General features: G+C 46.8%; 1 protein-coding gene across 3 annotated transcripts in view; it reads left to right on the forward strand.

Annotated features, from left to right (window-relative positions):
• Positions 1-16,282, forward strand: part of LOC135905211 (kelch-like protein 10) — a 54,755-nt gene that overhangs the window by 20,363 nt on the left and 18,110 nt on the right. For all 3 annotated transcript variants that reach the window (XM_065436227.2, XM_065436228.2, XM_065436226.2), the window contains exons 6-7: positions 10,710-10,912; positions 12,700-12,810. In XM_065436227.2, coding sequence (XP_065292299.1) covers positions 10,710-10,912; positions 12,700-12,810 — 314 coding nt within the window. The remainder of the gene's footprint in view (positions 1-10,709; positions 10,913-12,699; positions 12,811-16,282) is intronic.

Consider the following 16,282-nt stretch of genomic DNA (forward strand, 5'->3'; position numbering starts at 1 on the left):
GGTGCTTTTTTGTGATAAAATCCTCGGCAATTCCATTGCCACACGGTAAAGCTCCCCCTGCTAGCCATTGCTTATAGAACCCGCCTTACTGCTACCCGCTAGAGTACGCTTCGTAGAACCCCCCGACGCGCCAGGGAGTGATCTGACGCTTTCTGCTTCTGAGGGTAAGTATTCGTCGTCCTCGCCTTGCGCTTCTACTTTGGTAAGCCTCTTTTCAGCCGTCAGTCTCCATTTCCATAACTTATCAACTTTGAAGGTAGTTTTGTCTATGGCATCTCTAAGTTGTTTAATCGCCTCCTTGATCTCTTCCAAAGCCGAGCACACTGTCGTTTCTACTGGGCTTATTGCCCGCTTCTTTGGAGCTGGTGTGTTTTCTTCATCCTGACTGTTGTCCGCGGTTGGTCAAAAATCTTTTTTTGGGTCACCCCCACTTTGCCTGTCAGTCGCGCGACGTCACGCAAACCGCAATAGCTCCCCATCCGATATCACGCGCACACTCTGATCATGCATGATTGGAATGTACAAAAGAAAAATAGTTATTCCTGATTCGAGGCCATTTCGCCATTAGCCCTCGGCTGTTGGTGAAAAGTTTTCGGGCTGCACCCACTTCACCTGCCTGTCATGCACGTCACAAAACCGCGAAATCTCACCGCGTCAAAGTGACGTGTACGCGTTAAAGATGCGTAAATATGCCGAACAAAACTGCACTTTTCTCTGAATAGCAGCGGGCTGCCCCGTTCCGCAAGGAATGAAGGATGGCTGCCGCCGATGGCTCAGGCATGGCTACACGCACCTTCCGGAGGGCATGGATTTATTTGCGTAGAATAAAGCTTTTTGCGTGGCTGTGTAACGTTTTCGACCTGGCTCAGCCAACTTTTCTGTGCAGAGGATCCTTTTTAGTGGCATTCTTAGCCTACCGTTGCATTCCGCTTTCAACCAGCCACCGTAAGCTAAGTAAGGGAAAACGGACCAGTTGCAGACACCGGCACCACCCTCTTCATCCGGCTATCGATATTCAGTGCACTGGCTCGGCCCCGTCGAATCCCTCTCCACTTGATGCGTGCTCCTCGCCTCTTATCAGCCAGTTAGATAAGACAAGCCGCTCAGTTTAGACAATGTTATTCGTTTCTAAAGCAAACAAAAGTTACCTCCTATAAACGAAGAGAGCGTTTCATTGGTCTGTTTAGACAGCTCTGCGGGACACCGCCAGGTGTTTGCGTCGGCGGTTACGCAAATTTGATGTCAGGAGACTGGAATAAAACATATCGGAATAGTTTTACGTTATAGGGCCCCAGGCCGTTCAAAGTGCCCATTGCTAGCTGTCCAGTGAATATATCGGCAGCTTGCGCACGGGGAGAAACGTGTGAAGTGCTGCCATAGAGAGCTTACAGGAACAATGCAGAAAAACTTCTGGTTGTGGCGCTGTCCTCGTTCTGCCGTCGTTTAATAACAGTTCCGGGTGCTTGCACAAATTTGCACTTTTGCGCAAAGAGGTGCGGGTTGGCCTGGGAGCATTGCAAGAGAACTTTGCAGTGCTCCCAAGAGTAGTGTGGGACCTTGTTCCTCAGTACAACAGCCCTATGCGCTACCCACTAGGCTAGCGTTTCTGAAACTGCGGGTCCTAATCCCATATGGTTCATGAGACTTTTTCTGGGAGTAGCCAACCGGACATTTAGCCTGGTTAACCTCTCTGCCTTCCGCTTCTTGTTTTAATTCCTTCCTGGGAGTCAGGGAGGGTCCAACTATACATGTACTTTTGTTGGTGGAACAGATATCAATATCTGCAGAAACCCAGTACCACAATTTCGGTGAGACTAATTTAGTTGCGGTATGGTTGGCTGCGGGTCAATACTCATTTGGGATCATGACCCGCAGTTTGAGAAGCACTGCTTTGAAGAGTAGCATGGCTGGCGAGGTTGTTAACGCAGAAAGATGGGCTAGTTGGTGTTGGTGTATTTGCTGTGACATAATTAGTAGCGCTAACAAGACTAACAAAAAAAGAGATGGGACAGGGCAGAGCGCTAGACTTCACCTGACAAGCTTTATAAAAAACCATGCAAAAACCACCGTATGCTCAAATAAATGCACAGACAGACGCATAAACCAAGGTGCCACGTAGGAGCAAACCAAGAGCGCAACGAAGCCGATAGGCGCCCACGGCAAGCCATTACACAGCATTCATCAGGTTCTTCTGAAGATACAACAGTCCTTTATGAGTGAGTGCCAGCGATGGCGCACTTACACATTTATAAGCAGCTTTTGAAATGCCATATGCCTCAAACAATTCCTTAACTGCCTGTCGAGCTGTCTGAGCATTTGCATGTTATGAGAACACGGGGAGCATTTACGTGTATACATATACGGCAGTGGTCAGCCAAGTGGGCAGCGCGTGCCAGAGCTTTTACGGGATTCCGGTGCTCCCTAAGTCGGTCATTCAGGCACCTGCCTGTTTGTGAAATATAGCATTTTCCACAGGAAAGAGGAATTTTGTGTACCACCCCCCACATTGCAGTCAACACAGCGAGTGACAAGGTCATAGTGCATGTACCTTGACTCCCGCCGTTGTTTACCAGCCTGCGCATTGTTGCGAGCTTGAGTGGTGCTGAAACAACACCCAAACCGCACTTGTTCACCACCTTTTTTAGGCGTTGGGACACCTCGTGTATGTATGGCACGGCCACAGGGCGCTCCCTGGGACGTGCGTTATTGCACCGAGAGGCTGACGGGTCAGCTTTTACCTCTTTAATGAGGCTCTCAGTGACTGACGCCAATGTGACATCGGGATGCCTGGCCCCCGTAAACGCCTCGCTTGTTGCTGAACACTGCAGGAGACCTAGTGCACACAAGATTTAACGAGAACAGCTTTCAGGCAGTTAGTAGCTATACCTCTTTTTACTAACTTGGAGCGCGCCGAACGATAGTCAAGCAAGGGCTGCTTGCTCCTAGGAGGGTAGATCCAACAAATGTAACCATTATTTACAGTGATACAAATACCCAGGAATTGTAGATGACTGTCTAATGGCAACTCGTGTGAAATTAAGACCTACACAACACTTATAAAAAAAACATAACGTTTTTAGCAGCATATCCGCTCCCCTCAGGCTTTACACCTTTCAGGAGAACAAGAAAGTCATCGACATATCTAAAAATCTTAGCTACAAAAGTATTGTGAAGGAACGATAAAGTACGATTGTCAACAACAGATAAAAATAAATAACTCAAAGGAGGCGCTATGCGCGATCCGATGCAAACACTATCTTTTTGGATAAAAGTGTCCTGGTCGAAAACAACAAGGGTATAAGAAAGATATAATATCCGCATATCAACAATATTGTCAACAGAAAGGCCAGTGGCATTTTGAAAGTAAACGGGACCAGGCTCTTCGATATGCTTTCGGCAGCAGAGCCCGCGTTTCGTTCGTGCTCTTCGCTTGCGTAAAGTCATACGAGTTTTCGAGTGGAGACCTGCGGACCGTGTTTGCAAGAGCGGCAGCCGCAGCAATGCTTTGCTTTGGTTTGGTAAGTGAATTTAATAAATTATTGAAGGGTGCCTACTTTGCCGAAGTCATGTTGCACGATTTGAATGGTATAAACGTCAGTTACGTTCATGCAGTTATTGACGGAGGCTGTTTCAGATTGCAAGCTTTTTTTTAGGCTTGTTAGCAACACATTTTTTTTATTCTTTGAAACTTCGATGTGGTACTGGCTTTGAGGCTATGACGGGGGCTTTGTAGTTCTGTTGTAGACTGGACATGCGGTGGCGATACTATACTAATCACTATGCATGACCTGGGTTAAAACATGATCGCGTAATTAACAATCGCAGAGTGCTACCACAGATAATAAATAAACGAATCCACAGAAGTATCCCTATCGCATGAAAGCCGCCTAAACACCGTTCGTCGACCTTCCAAATCGGGGAAAATCAGCTAATGGCCCTGCATATAGTTTATGAAAGTGTGTCCACTCCACTATTAGGCAAGAAGGCAATTTAAATACCAACAGCAGGTAGCAAACAAATGCGGTCGCCGTAGGTAGCCTGCAGCTTAGGCCTCTTTTGCACAATGATACAGTAAAGAGCAGAAGTTTATGATGCGGATTCAAGGGAAGTCACCAGGCAGTAAAACAATCATCAGCAGCTCATACGCACACACATGCAACATTTCATGAAAATTTAACATTTAATGTGGTTCCACAATATGGCACTGCACGCTACTATGAGTGCAAAAAATGGTACACCACCTTTACACGTTAGCTTAATCAAAATTGTAATTTAATGTTCAAGACATTTAGTACTGTGGGACTCGTTTCATTGTTACTATGCGAAATGTAAAAAGCCTATCTGCAAATGATGGTGAACTTTAAATTACTGTTGCATGTATTGTGTTGGTTGAACGTGTATAACTTATCTAAAATTCTTTTTTGTGTAAAATACCTTAGCGTCAGTTAGGATTTATTCAGTTTTTGCTGAATTAATTCTGCACTGCACTATCCAATGTGACTTTCAAGACATCTGTGCCACTTGCTGTGTTGTCGCAGAGTAGTGTGCATTCAATGTGTAGGCTGCATCTTTTTCTAACAAAATATGAATCTCTTTTTTTTTTTCGGAGCACCTGTCTTCATTTGGAGATCGCATTGCATGTTCACTGTTCGTATAACATTCTATTTTTTCACTGTAAGAGGAAAACCTTGAATGGAGCGATTCATAGCTGTCATTTAATGTGAGCTTGAAGAGATGTAGGGTTAATTTGGCTGCAGAGGGAAAGCAATGACAATAGATTTGAGACAGGAAACATGGTTAAAACTAGGTCTATTTTGTTTGCTGAAGAGTAAGCTATCACATTTCATCAGTTTACATAGGCCAGTGCAGCTTAAAGCTTCAATAGACAATCTGCTATTGCTTTATTATGCTAACTTACATAGTCGTTTGTGCTACCAGGTGATCAGTTGTGATCGATTGCGCATCTGCTGATCAATGTTTTCTGAATTTCAGAGGTGGCTAGGAGCGACCTAGCGTGAGTTAATATGCCGCCACACTTTATCATAACAGTGGCAGACTGGCTGAAGAAACTTCTATTTGAGCGTTACCTGCGACTCGGAGGCAAAGACGGTGCATTTTACAACCTTAATTACATAGAATTCTCACTGTGTTTTCTGGTATATATGTAAGAGCCATGCTTGTAACTATTCGTGGTGCACCTCTGGCTTTTTAATTTAGGTATAAATACAAGTATGAACTCGAGCTTGCCAAATTGCAATTTTACGTGCTGTCAGCTTCAGGAAAGGGAGCTTTATGTTGTGGTATCTGTCAGTAAGAAAATGGACCTTTCTATTCTGTAGTTTACAATATCTAATGGGAATTTGACATCAAAACCAAGATGATTAGGTTGTTTGTCATTATTTGTTCTGACGAGAGAGTACTTAATTTTTTTTAAGTATACTACAAAATCTTTGTCTTGCTTTGTGCGAAGAATGGCTACCTGCCAACTCAAACTCAGTAATTGTGCTATAGATGCTCAATTACTTGTTTAATTATGCAGAAATATATTACATAATGCATTACATTTTAGTGTGACAGCTCAAAACATGAGAACGATGGTGTGGTTTTGTACGTGAAACAGAAGCTTATGCATGTCACCAATACTCGACTTCGCAATCTCATGGTATGAGAAACAACTGATCTATACACACAAACTATGAGCATGCTGCGAAACCAGATCATTCAACACTCGACTGGATAACAGGAGAGAAAGTCCTCTGTATTTCAAAAAGAAGCGCGCAATTGGAAGGGTTAATTTGAAGGCTTATAGTGACAAGGTCATTATGTCACCGTCGACTACTGCACTGTGCCAACTGCTCGGTGCTTGAGTTGTTCGTGACACCGTGGGAATTCCAACTATGGTTTCGGTGATGTGTACATTCTCCTGCTTCACGTATAAAATGGTACTTCACTTGGAGTGCATTTTAATTAAACTAGCTGCATAAAATCTGATGCAATAATATCTGTGCTGCTCAACCAATTGAAGCTTCATGCCATAATTGTGATGTCGGCAACTGCCCTACCACAAAAGTGGGGCAAAAATTTTTTCTGTCAGTACTCCTTTAACCAATTTCTCTAGGTGCAATAATTGATTTTAATAGAGTAATAATTCTGATAGACATTTGTTTCATTTTGTTGATCTCTTGTTTGGACTCGTCCAGAATACTATAAACCATTGAGCCCGCCAATGCCTCCGTAAACAGCTACATTTTCCCCCGATGTGGCACGAAGAACGAAGTTCTGCAGCTGTAATATCATCGACCGACTTTATGCATGGGCAGTGGTGTAGCTAGGTCGTCTGGCACCCGGGGTCCATAGGTCTTCTGTCACCGCACCCCCCCCCCCCCTGCGTAAACAGCTACATTTGCCCCCGATGTGGCACGAAGAAGGAAGTTCTGCAGCAGTGATATCATCAACCGACTTTATGAATGGGCAGTGGCGTAGCTAGGTTGTCTGGCACCCGGGGCCCATAGGTCTTCTGTCACCCCCCTCCCCCTCCGGCTGTAATCAAGGAAGGCGAGGATATCAACAAGTTCCGGGTGTCTTCAGACGTATATGACCCCCCTCCCCACTGGCCCCTTGCACCCGGGGCCCACGCCTCCCCCCCCCCCCCCCCCTGTATCTACGCCACTGTGCATGGGAGGTCGAGTTGTCCGTGAAAGTTTGCAAAAATCATTCCAGGTTAAAAATCAAGCCTTTCCGGTTAGCAGAAATGGTAGACCTCCTTATCAAAACATGGCTCCTGGGCCCACAACGAGCTTTTTTGGATAGGCCAGCCATAGTTGTAATTCAAACTGGTAACTTCTGAAAGCAACACAAATCAATTTTGTGCGGGTGATGTGACAATGGTATAGTTTTTGCAGCCGTTATTTAGGCAAAACAAGGCTTTTTAGCAAACAAGGCTAAGTTGCCTTTACTAAGTACCCACTGTATTAGTCATATTCATAGCAACCATACTGAATCGCACTTGTATTTAAAAGATAAACTGCATTTTTTACTGCTCCTGTAAGCATGCATCTATGAGCCATTATGGAAGGTTGTGTCTCTGTAGAGACAGGAAACAGCCTTTCTGCAAGCTTTGTCTTCCTTAAAATACACTCTCCACACACTTGCACTCAGTTCTGCTGCTATTAGAACTGCTTGCAACCGTTTATAGTGCAGCTTACCTGAGGTGATAGCGGTATTTATTGCCTGTGTTCGGTCGTGGAATGGTATACGTGCTTTTTCCATATAGATCCACCCATGTTCATACCAGTGCAAGTCTACTGGCACATATAATGCACCTACAGTTAAACCTACTCATGTCCATTGGAACAAGGGGTATAGAATCATACATTTGTGCAATAATTCAGACAGACATGCTTATTAAATGCAGTGCTATAGCCGGCATGCATGGTATAGTATGCTAATACTGATTCACTACTATCACAAAACAATGACCCTTCTGACTCTGAAAACATACAACTATTTACAGACACGGTGTTTCAACCTTGATAATGGCTGAACAAAATGAGTGGACTGCAATGCATTTTGTTCAGTTTGTGCTTACGCTGAACTGCTACGATTCTTTAGGCTATATAGTAAATTCCTAAAAATAAAGGGGCATAATGAAAAGTTGTTTGTTCTGCTACACATGCGTAGCGGCAGATGTCACGCTTTGCATGAAAACCTCTGATAATGTTCCATTACCAACTTTGCTACACTATAAGGTTTTTAGTCCTGACCCCACTTGATCCCAGGAAATGCTTATATTTGCACGAGCTCAGGCAAAAACAGTTGTTTTACAGTTTCCGAGGAAGGTGTGGCACAAAAATATATAGAGGACAAATAAATTTCTTAGTGAATCTTGGAATAACTATTTCGATACTGGTGCCATGTATTGACAAAAATTATTTTAACTGTTTCACTGTATATATTAATTCTTTAAATAATTATCACTGTGATATTTGCTCAATATTACAGTGGCATGAAATCAAGGGCTTCAGAGCAGCTCATTAGGTTGGGAAATGGCACAAGAAAGACACGGACACGAAGTCAAAATTTTACTGTGGTCGTCACCTTTCTTGTGCTTTTGTAGTGACATGTAAAATAGGGACTCAACCTTTCTGGACCGTAGACATAGTAAGTATATTTAACTATAGCACCTGTGAAGCCGAAAAGGGCCTGGACATTTAATGTCTACGCCGCAGTTACAGCGGTGCTTACCAAGGTGGCTACTAGCCGTAAGTGGAGGCAGCATTAGCAAAGCTACCAGCTGGCTTGTAGAGGTCTAGAGTACAGCTTACAAAAGACGGGTACTAGCTGTGGCCTCAGCTAGCCTTAGCTAGATCAAGCTGGAAAGTAAGCGTCTACTAGCTAGGTGCGTGGTTCCTGGAAACAAACAAAAGACAACACAAATGAAGAATCTGCAACTAAATAACAATTCAATTTGCACAGCACCCGTCTAACCGTCAAGGTTCAGCGTTCTGGGAGAGGATAGCGCTGCGGCTCTCTAGGCTGTCGTATGCTTCTATGGAGCGCTTCTTGAGCTGCTTGTTGCTCGGTGATGCATGGTTGAGAGGAGGAATGAGGGGTCGCTGTCGCACTCTTGGTCTGCTAGGAGAAAACCTATCCTCTTGATCTGAGGTGTTATTTCGTGCGTCGTACATGCCGTCCATTCTCTGTTGCGATGACGCAAGAGCGTGGTGTACTTACAAGGCCTATGGTGATTGCTGGTGCCCATGTCCTGTGTGTCGTATCGTAAAGGGTCACCGTAGAGCCACTGCAGATATCTGGTAGATTTCACGTAGTTCTGTTGCAGACGACGTGTTTTTAGGTCGTATTTCGGCCAGTCGCTTTCCGGCAATTTCGGCTGGCACGGCTTGGGCCTTCAGGTGGCAATGTTGTACTGACAGTTTAGTCCTTTTCTGACGGCTCATGAGTCGTTGTGCGGGTGATCTTTGGCGGTCATTCCTTAGTATATTCCTCCACTCTATCAAGGCATGGTAGAACCAACGTACCAGCGTTGCAAATCCTGACTTCTTGAGCAGTTCTTTTGCTTCTTTTATGGCCCTTTCAGTTATGCCGTTACCACGTGGGAAACATGGACTGGAAGTAACGTGGACGATGCGCAGCTGTAGAAAATATGCTTTAATAACCACAGATCGCATGCTAATACGCTTCCTAACCTACCATTATTAAGACATAATCACTTACCAGGGCATTCTTTCGCAAAACTCAGGGCCAATCTACTTGAATCAGGCTTTCATTCCCATCACGATCGCGAAGTCCGCGAGTTTTGGCTAATCTATAAGTTCAACACCGTTCCATCTGGCATTAACGTAAGCACAGGCACGCGAACGAAAACCAGCGTGCCTACTAAGCATCCTTGACATTAGCCGTGACTCCTTATGTATGCCATGATACGCAGCCTTCGTTAGGAACCCTCTATTATTCTTTCCCTCTTTTTTTCGCTGTGTATCAATTCTGGGTCACATAATGTCCATAGTCCGACTGTACACATGCCAATAAAAGCCCAGATCATTCATCGCGCTTGCTATGACGACTACTGAGCAGTGCGCTTAGCCTGCACCCTGAATGTACTGTCGCGAAGTGCCTTATTCTTCTTTATTTTTTGTTCATTTCAAGTGGTTTACATAGTAATATTGAGTAAACGAACGATTCACTTCTGCACTGTTTGCCACGTGTGTGGTATCGCTAAATTTACGCTGTCTTTCTTGTTGTTATTGCGCACAACATTATCTCGTATATATATATATATATATATATATATATATATATATATATATATATATATATATATATATATATATATATATAAACGAGAAGAAAGGGGGTTAACCGACGTTCTCGTGACGCCTGCGGCAACAAGGACGTTCCACGTCCGCCGCCAAGGTCTGTGAGTGGTGGCGCTGGCTAACACTCCCAGGGTTCTACCAGTACACGTAAATACCCAAGAAAGTGGATGAGGAAACAGCGCCACGGTAGCTCAATTGGTAGAGCATCGCACGCGAAATGCGAAGGCTGTGGGTTCGGTTCCCACCTGCGGCAAGTTGTTTTTTCATCCACTTTAATTTCCATAAATTTATCGTTTCTTCGTTCCATTTATTAAGCACAAGTATTTTCCGCTATGTTGTCCTTGGTGTCAGTGTTTGTTGGCTTCTCTCTCTATATATATATTGAAGAAAAACAGCACGACGTTCGTTGAATTAGCAGAGTATATTTCACTGACGTCTCGGCTGGTGGACCAGCCTTTGTCAAAGCCTATAGGGACGAATGCCCGTGGTGTGAGGCCACACCAACCCTACGCCACATTACGTGGGAGTGCACACTACACAACATAGAACGCGCCGACACGAACACCACGAGGGAGCAATGGGAGGCACTGCTGTCCAGCTCGGTCCTTGACGACCAGCTCAAGCTGATACAGAGAGCTGAGAAGATGGCAAGAGCCAGCGGAGTCCTGGACTAGGGGCCCCGACCATTAGCGATTTTTCAGATTATTCTTTTAATAAAGTTTATCTATCTATCTATCTATCTATCTATCTATCTATCTATCTATCTATCTATCTATCTATCTATCTATCTATCTATCTATCTATCTATCTATCTATCTATCTATCTATCTATCTATCTATCTATCTATCTGTCTAACTGCGGGCGCGTCGCAGGGTGTACCACGGCGTGGCACTGCTCGGTACGCGCATCTACGTGGTGGGCGGCTGCACGACGGGTGACACCTACCTGCGCACCGTGGACGGCTTCGACACTGTGACTGGCGATTGGGAGCACTGCGACTCAATGCATGTGGCGCACGCCTTCGTCCCTGTCGCTGTGCTTGACGGCCACCTGTACGCCATCGGTGGACACACCGGTACGAAGCCGGTGGAATGACGGCAGATAAAAAAACATGCGTATTACAAAGTTATTTTCAGGAAGACGATTTCGTTGTCGCTTAGCGAAAGAGAAGGCGCGCTTGTGCACTTGTAAATATTTTTTTTTATTTGATTTATTTATTTGTTTTTACAATCAAGGAGGTACGTGGTTGTGACGGAAAAACAAGGGGAGAAAGCTGCGGAAAAAGCAGCTTGACTGGCCCCAGGTTCCGAAATGAAAGCTTCAATTCTTTGTCTTGATGTTCTTTCTCGGGAACTTAGCAAGGTGGCTACCTGGGCTTGTCGACGGTTCATAATGACAGTAACTAGCGCGAAAAGACACGCCACGTGGGCCAGATGGGCAGATGCCTCAATAGAAACTTGTGGGAGCACGCTAATGATGTACAAAATGGAAAGGAAGACTTTCTTGCTCTGCAGGCTAGCACGTGTGTGTATACCGCACAATTTCAGCGATCCAGAGTGATTTGTGCTTGTTAGGATGAGCAAACGCGTGTAATGAGCGAGGCCGCCCAGATGGCTACAGAGAACGATGCATCTGCGTGTGCAAATCATAGGTTGCGTTATCCAGTAAAGAACTCAGATGCTTGGAAGGTTGAAGCATGCACAGCGGGCGTCTGTGATTGTCCAAACTTTCACTCTCTCGTTTCTTGGTTTTCGTTGGTTCTTTTCCTATCTCGCAAGAAATTGGCTTCGTGTAACTAGTTCCGCGCATGTGTGTACTTCCAACTATCATGCGCCAAGATTTATAAATGTGCAAATGCCACGTACCTGGACGGAACCAACGTAATGTTGGTTCTCGTAGCTTGGACATACTCGGACCGTGTTCATAATTAGTCTGAATTACCTAATGAACTTCTAATTTATTATAATTAGGTGAAAAGTGTCAACGAGAAAATTGTAGAGCAACATGAAAAACTTCCCATGCAGCTTCATGTTACTCAATACGTGCTACATAAGAGTGTTTTTCCAAGCGTGAATGAAAACCGCGAATATATGAAAAATTGTCGCACGACTTGCCGCTCCAACCATTTGAGATTGTTGCGGCGCGACAATATCAATCCTCAGCGCTGAACATGTGATTACTGGCAGTCTCCTCGTTCACATGAATGCGTTCATTATGTAGGGATTAGGTGTATCCAGGGACAAAATGAAGCAACGAAGCAATCGAGCGAGGCAGCCCAGATGGCTACAGAGAACGATGCATCTGTGTGAGCAAATCATAGGTTGCGTTATCCAGTAAAGAACTCAGAAGTCAAAAATACCCACGACATGGATAATACGATTTCCGAGTTCCCTAAAGTGCACCTCAACACTACCAAGAAGAGCGCTTCCGATGCGCGAGGTTCTATCAACCTCGTGCGGTCCACTTCCCTCATTGTCGGCACAGTGCTGACTCAGCGCATCCACAAAAGAGAGGGCGTCCTATAATGTATAAGGCATCGGGCAAGGCGGCTCCTCGTCACAGCAGAAGGTGTTATCAACGAAGCGACCACGTGTCGTCTCGATAGCGTTTCTCTTGGACACGCTTCTCGCAGGGCGTTGTCGCTAGCCGTGGAAACCCTGAGTTCCATGTATATCTAATGTGCAGTTCATTATCAGGGCGCTGTTTAATATGGTTATCAATCAGTGAGAATTGTGCGTTCGATATGGAGTGATATATGATTCGCTTGGTCCGTGTTCTTTGTGTTCGAGTTCGACTGTAGTGTACCAGTTTTAGGAATGAGATAACCTTACTTGTTCTGATGTCACATTCATCTCGGCACAGGCTACGTGCGCACAGCCAGCGTGGAACGCTACATACCGCATCGAAACCACAGGACGATGGTGGCATCGCTGAGGAGAAGGCGAAGTGCTGCGGCGGCTTGTGCTTACAGGGGTAAGTACCTCACGGTTACTGATTTCTAACTTCTTGTCAACTGAAATAGAAGTCCCGTACAGCAAACGTTAGCATGTTGCCTACGTTGCGTGAACTTCTGCTTGTTCTAATAAAGGGATTTGATGGACTTTCACTAACTCTATAGCGTATCTTTAGTTCGGAAAAGTAAAGACAGTGAGCTCTCATTAAGACGAACTTGGTTAAGCTGAATTCTCTCATATGACGAACAACATAGGAACGTTTGTTTGGTTTTTTATAGACTCAGTGCGAAAGAATCCGCTTGAAACGAACCGTATCAGACGTATCCCGGTTAAAACGAACATTCGGAGTGACCGCCACCGCTACCGGTCCTGGAGGCTGCAGGGCCTGTGGTGCACGTCACCCATCGACAGAGGCGAAACAAGAGAAGGAAACAAAAGAAAGTTGCGGTGACGTTTCACTTCGTAAACGTGGGTGACACACAAGCGTATGGGTGCTACAACGCACACGAAGCTATCGGCCTTCTGTGCGCAGCGCAAACCGTATTCACGACAGGGCTCGCGCGGCTGCGGCATATGCAGCAGCAGCCGCAGTAGTACGCCCCCTTTTAAACATTCGCTTACTCATTCGACAAGCATGGTGTCAGTACGCACAGCCAAACATGAACACATCACACTCTATGACTGCGGATGATCGTTGTCAAAACGCTGGCGAGAGAACTCGCGGCAGCAGCAGCAAGCGAAGTGACCTTCGTGCTGTCTATCACATCAGCGCAAACTGAGTGCCGAGAAAACAGCGCAAGCAGAGCTATGAGCCATCACCCCACCTACACTGTGCCCCCAAACCAGATCACTTTCAAGGTAAACGAGAAGACACACGGACACGGTACGATTCGGCGTCCGATCCGACGTACAGCGCTGCATGCTCCAGCAAGCCATGCGGCATACGACGATTTGGGCCACACGGTGCGTGCATCTGAACGATCGAGCGGCGCGTAAGTTCAGCCCAGATCCAGCCCCCAGCTTGTACGCTCCGATGACTTGACATCTACATCGAGAAACGCAATATAAACAACTCTGCACAAGACTGCTTCGCTTTACGCGAACACTCTGAGTAAAAACTTGGAGGACGCTTAAGCTTCGCCTTCAAGACTGGAACGCGACAGCGTTATCGCACACCGTTCGCACCGCCCACTCATTCGCTCGGAATGATCTTGAGTCACACTAAGACGAAACGTGCGCCTGAGCAAGCGGAACGAACCAAATAACTCGGTGTCTCGGAGGGAGAAACAATCACGCGAGCCAAACGTCGTGATCGGCATGGACAGCCGGGCCGCGACATGCCATGAAGGCGGACGCGATCACGGGGCTGACGCCTCGGTGGGAACGTCCTCTATCTCGCTTGGGAGCACCACGCAGATGCACGACTCCTCGCCAGCATCACGGCACACATCGCAGGGGATGCTTCCCACCAGGCGCGCCACAGCGCAGCGATCACATCAGAGGCGTCGTACATCGGACGCTGCACCTAGGTATCGCGCTGTGAGCGGAAAGAGGGGCCGCGTCGCCTAAACACGAGGGTTCCAGTGACGCACGCTGGAAGTTGGAAAAGGAGAGATCGAGACACTTATTAAACGCAAGGGTATTGGGGCATTCTCGCACCTAGCCTCGCGCGGCCCCAATGCGCTCAAACGAGACGAAGGGCAGAAGAGGGCGAGTGGCGCGCCACCTATCGAGGGAGCACCGTACATTGCGAGGAGGGGGTCTTCTGTGTTTGCCACAAGATGGCTCTGCGTGTGCACCAAGCGCAAAATAAATGTAGCGGAAACGTACTTCGCTACGTGTTTAACTGCAACTTCTGTAATTTACACCGCAGTATAACATTCTGCGGCACGTTTCTAAGGCAACACCGCATTCACTAGAGGCGCTTTTGTACGGCTTTGAACCATCGAATTCATGGCTGAGTGGTAGCGTCTCCGTCTCACACTCCGGAGACCCTGGTTCGATTCCGACCCAGCCCATCTTACAAGTTTTTTATATATGAATTCCCTTCCGCCATTTTTCGCTCACGGCCAACGCCGACGACACCGGCTTTTCTGCGACACGAGCTCCTTAGCGCTGTCGCGTTGAAATTATGCTCCAGAACACTTCATGACGACGAGTTCTCCACTGACGGCTCCACTGACTGCCAGCGAGAGGGTTGGTAGGCTTAGCTAGGCGGACGCTGTTGCCGACGGCGCTTGCAATACAGCCTGAGGTCGTCGAAGAGTGCTTATTTTTGCCAAAACGATTAACACTTTGCACTTACATCGCCCGTAATGAAATACATTTGGCTTACTCGACGTAGTCGTTGCGAAGGGCAAACGTGCAAGTGAAGCGAGCAGCCGCGCTCAGATGGCCGGTGTGTGCTGTTTGCCACCGAAATGCCCTCGTATCGCGGCTGTCTTTCTCGCCACTAGCTTAATACTAGTGCACTAGGCGCTGCTTTGCAGAACAAGCACATGTTCGAGATAATTTTAGTGAACTGGTAATTATTTCGGGTCGGAAACAAACTGCAGCATTCAAGGAAAACGAAAATACGGCGAGAAACCGCCCGCTGGCGCCGGCTCTGTGGAGAAAACATCGTCACATGCTAGCCGCGCTGTCATTGGCTGCGGCCAAACGACGGTGCGGTTGTTGGACGCGTCAAACGATGAAAAGCGGCCCGGTTTGTCGCCCCGATCCGGCGCTTCGGCACGGCAAAACACCTCGATTCCGGCGCGTCGGACGCCCGATCGGACCGTGTGTCTCCCGCTTAAAGCCCACGCGACCGCGCGTGGCCGAAGTACGACGGCCCCTCTCTCCCCTCCCCCGCGCGAAGGAAGACGGCACGATTCCTCCCCTCTTTCCCCCCTTGTGCACGCGAGATTTAGCCGCCATCGTTCGCTCACCGCAGGTGCAGCGGTGGCTTAGAGGTAGAGTATCCGCCTCGCGTGTAAGGGGACCATGGTTCGAATCCCGGTGCCGCGCAATTTTTCACCGGAATAAAAAAAAACTCTCGTGTTGATAAAATTGCTCAAACAGGCCGGGAGTGCGGCCTGATATTGGTGGCCAGAACTGGTAACTCACTCCCTCCACCAGAGGAATTGGCTACCCTGGTGCAGTACTTCGTCATAACCCCCCATATGAATACAACAATCAAACCCCAGCCCTCGGTCCCATGCAGCTGTGAAGCAACTGTCCACGGCAGCGGGTGAGACCTGTGATGCAGCAGAGGGTGCTAAGAATACCTGTGTCCGAAAAGGCCGCCATTAGAATATGAACCTTGCAAAGTTTAACGCTAGAACGTTATCTGGTGAGGCGAGTCTAGCAGTGCTATTAGAGGGCAGTATATGGGATATAATAGGGCTAACTGAAGTTAGGCGGAGAAAAGAAGCCCATACAGTGCTAAAAAGCAAGCACGTCCTGGGCTACAGGGGCTTACAGGGGATTTGAGAACTAGGAGTCGAATTCCT

The sequence above is a fragment of the Dermacentor albipictus genome, chromosome 3, assembly GCF_038994185.2.
Source record: "Dermacentor albipictus isolate Rhodes 1998 colony chromosome 3, USDA_Dalb.pri_finalv2, whole genome shotgun sequence".
Taxonomy (NCBI): Eukaryota; Metazoa; Arthropoda; class Arachnida; order Ixodida; family Ixodidae; genus Dermacentor; species Dermacentor albipictus.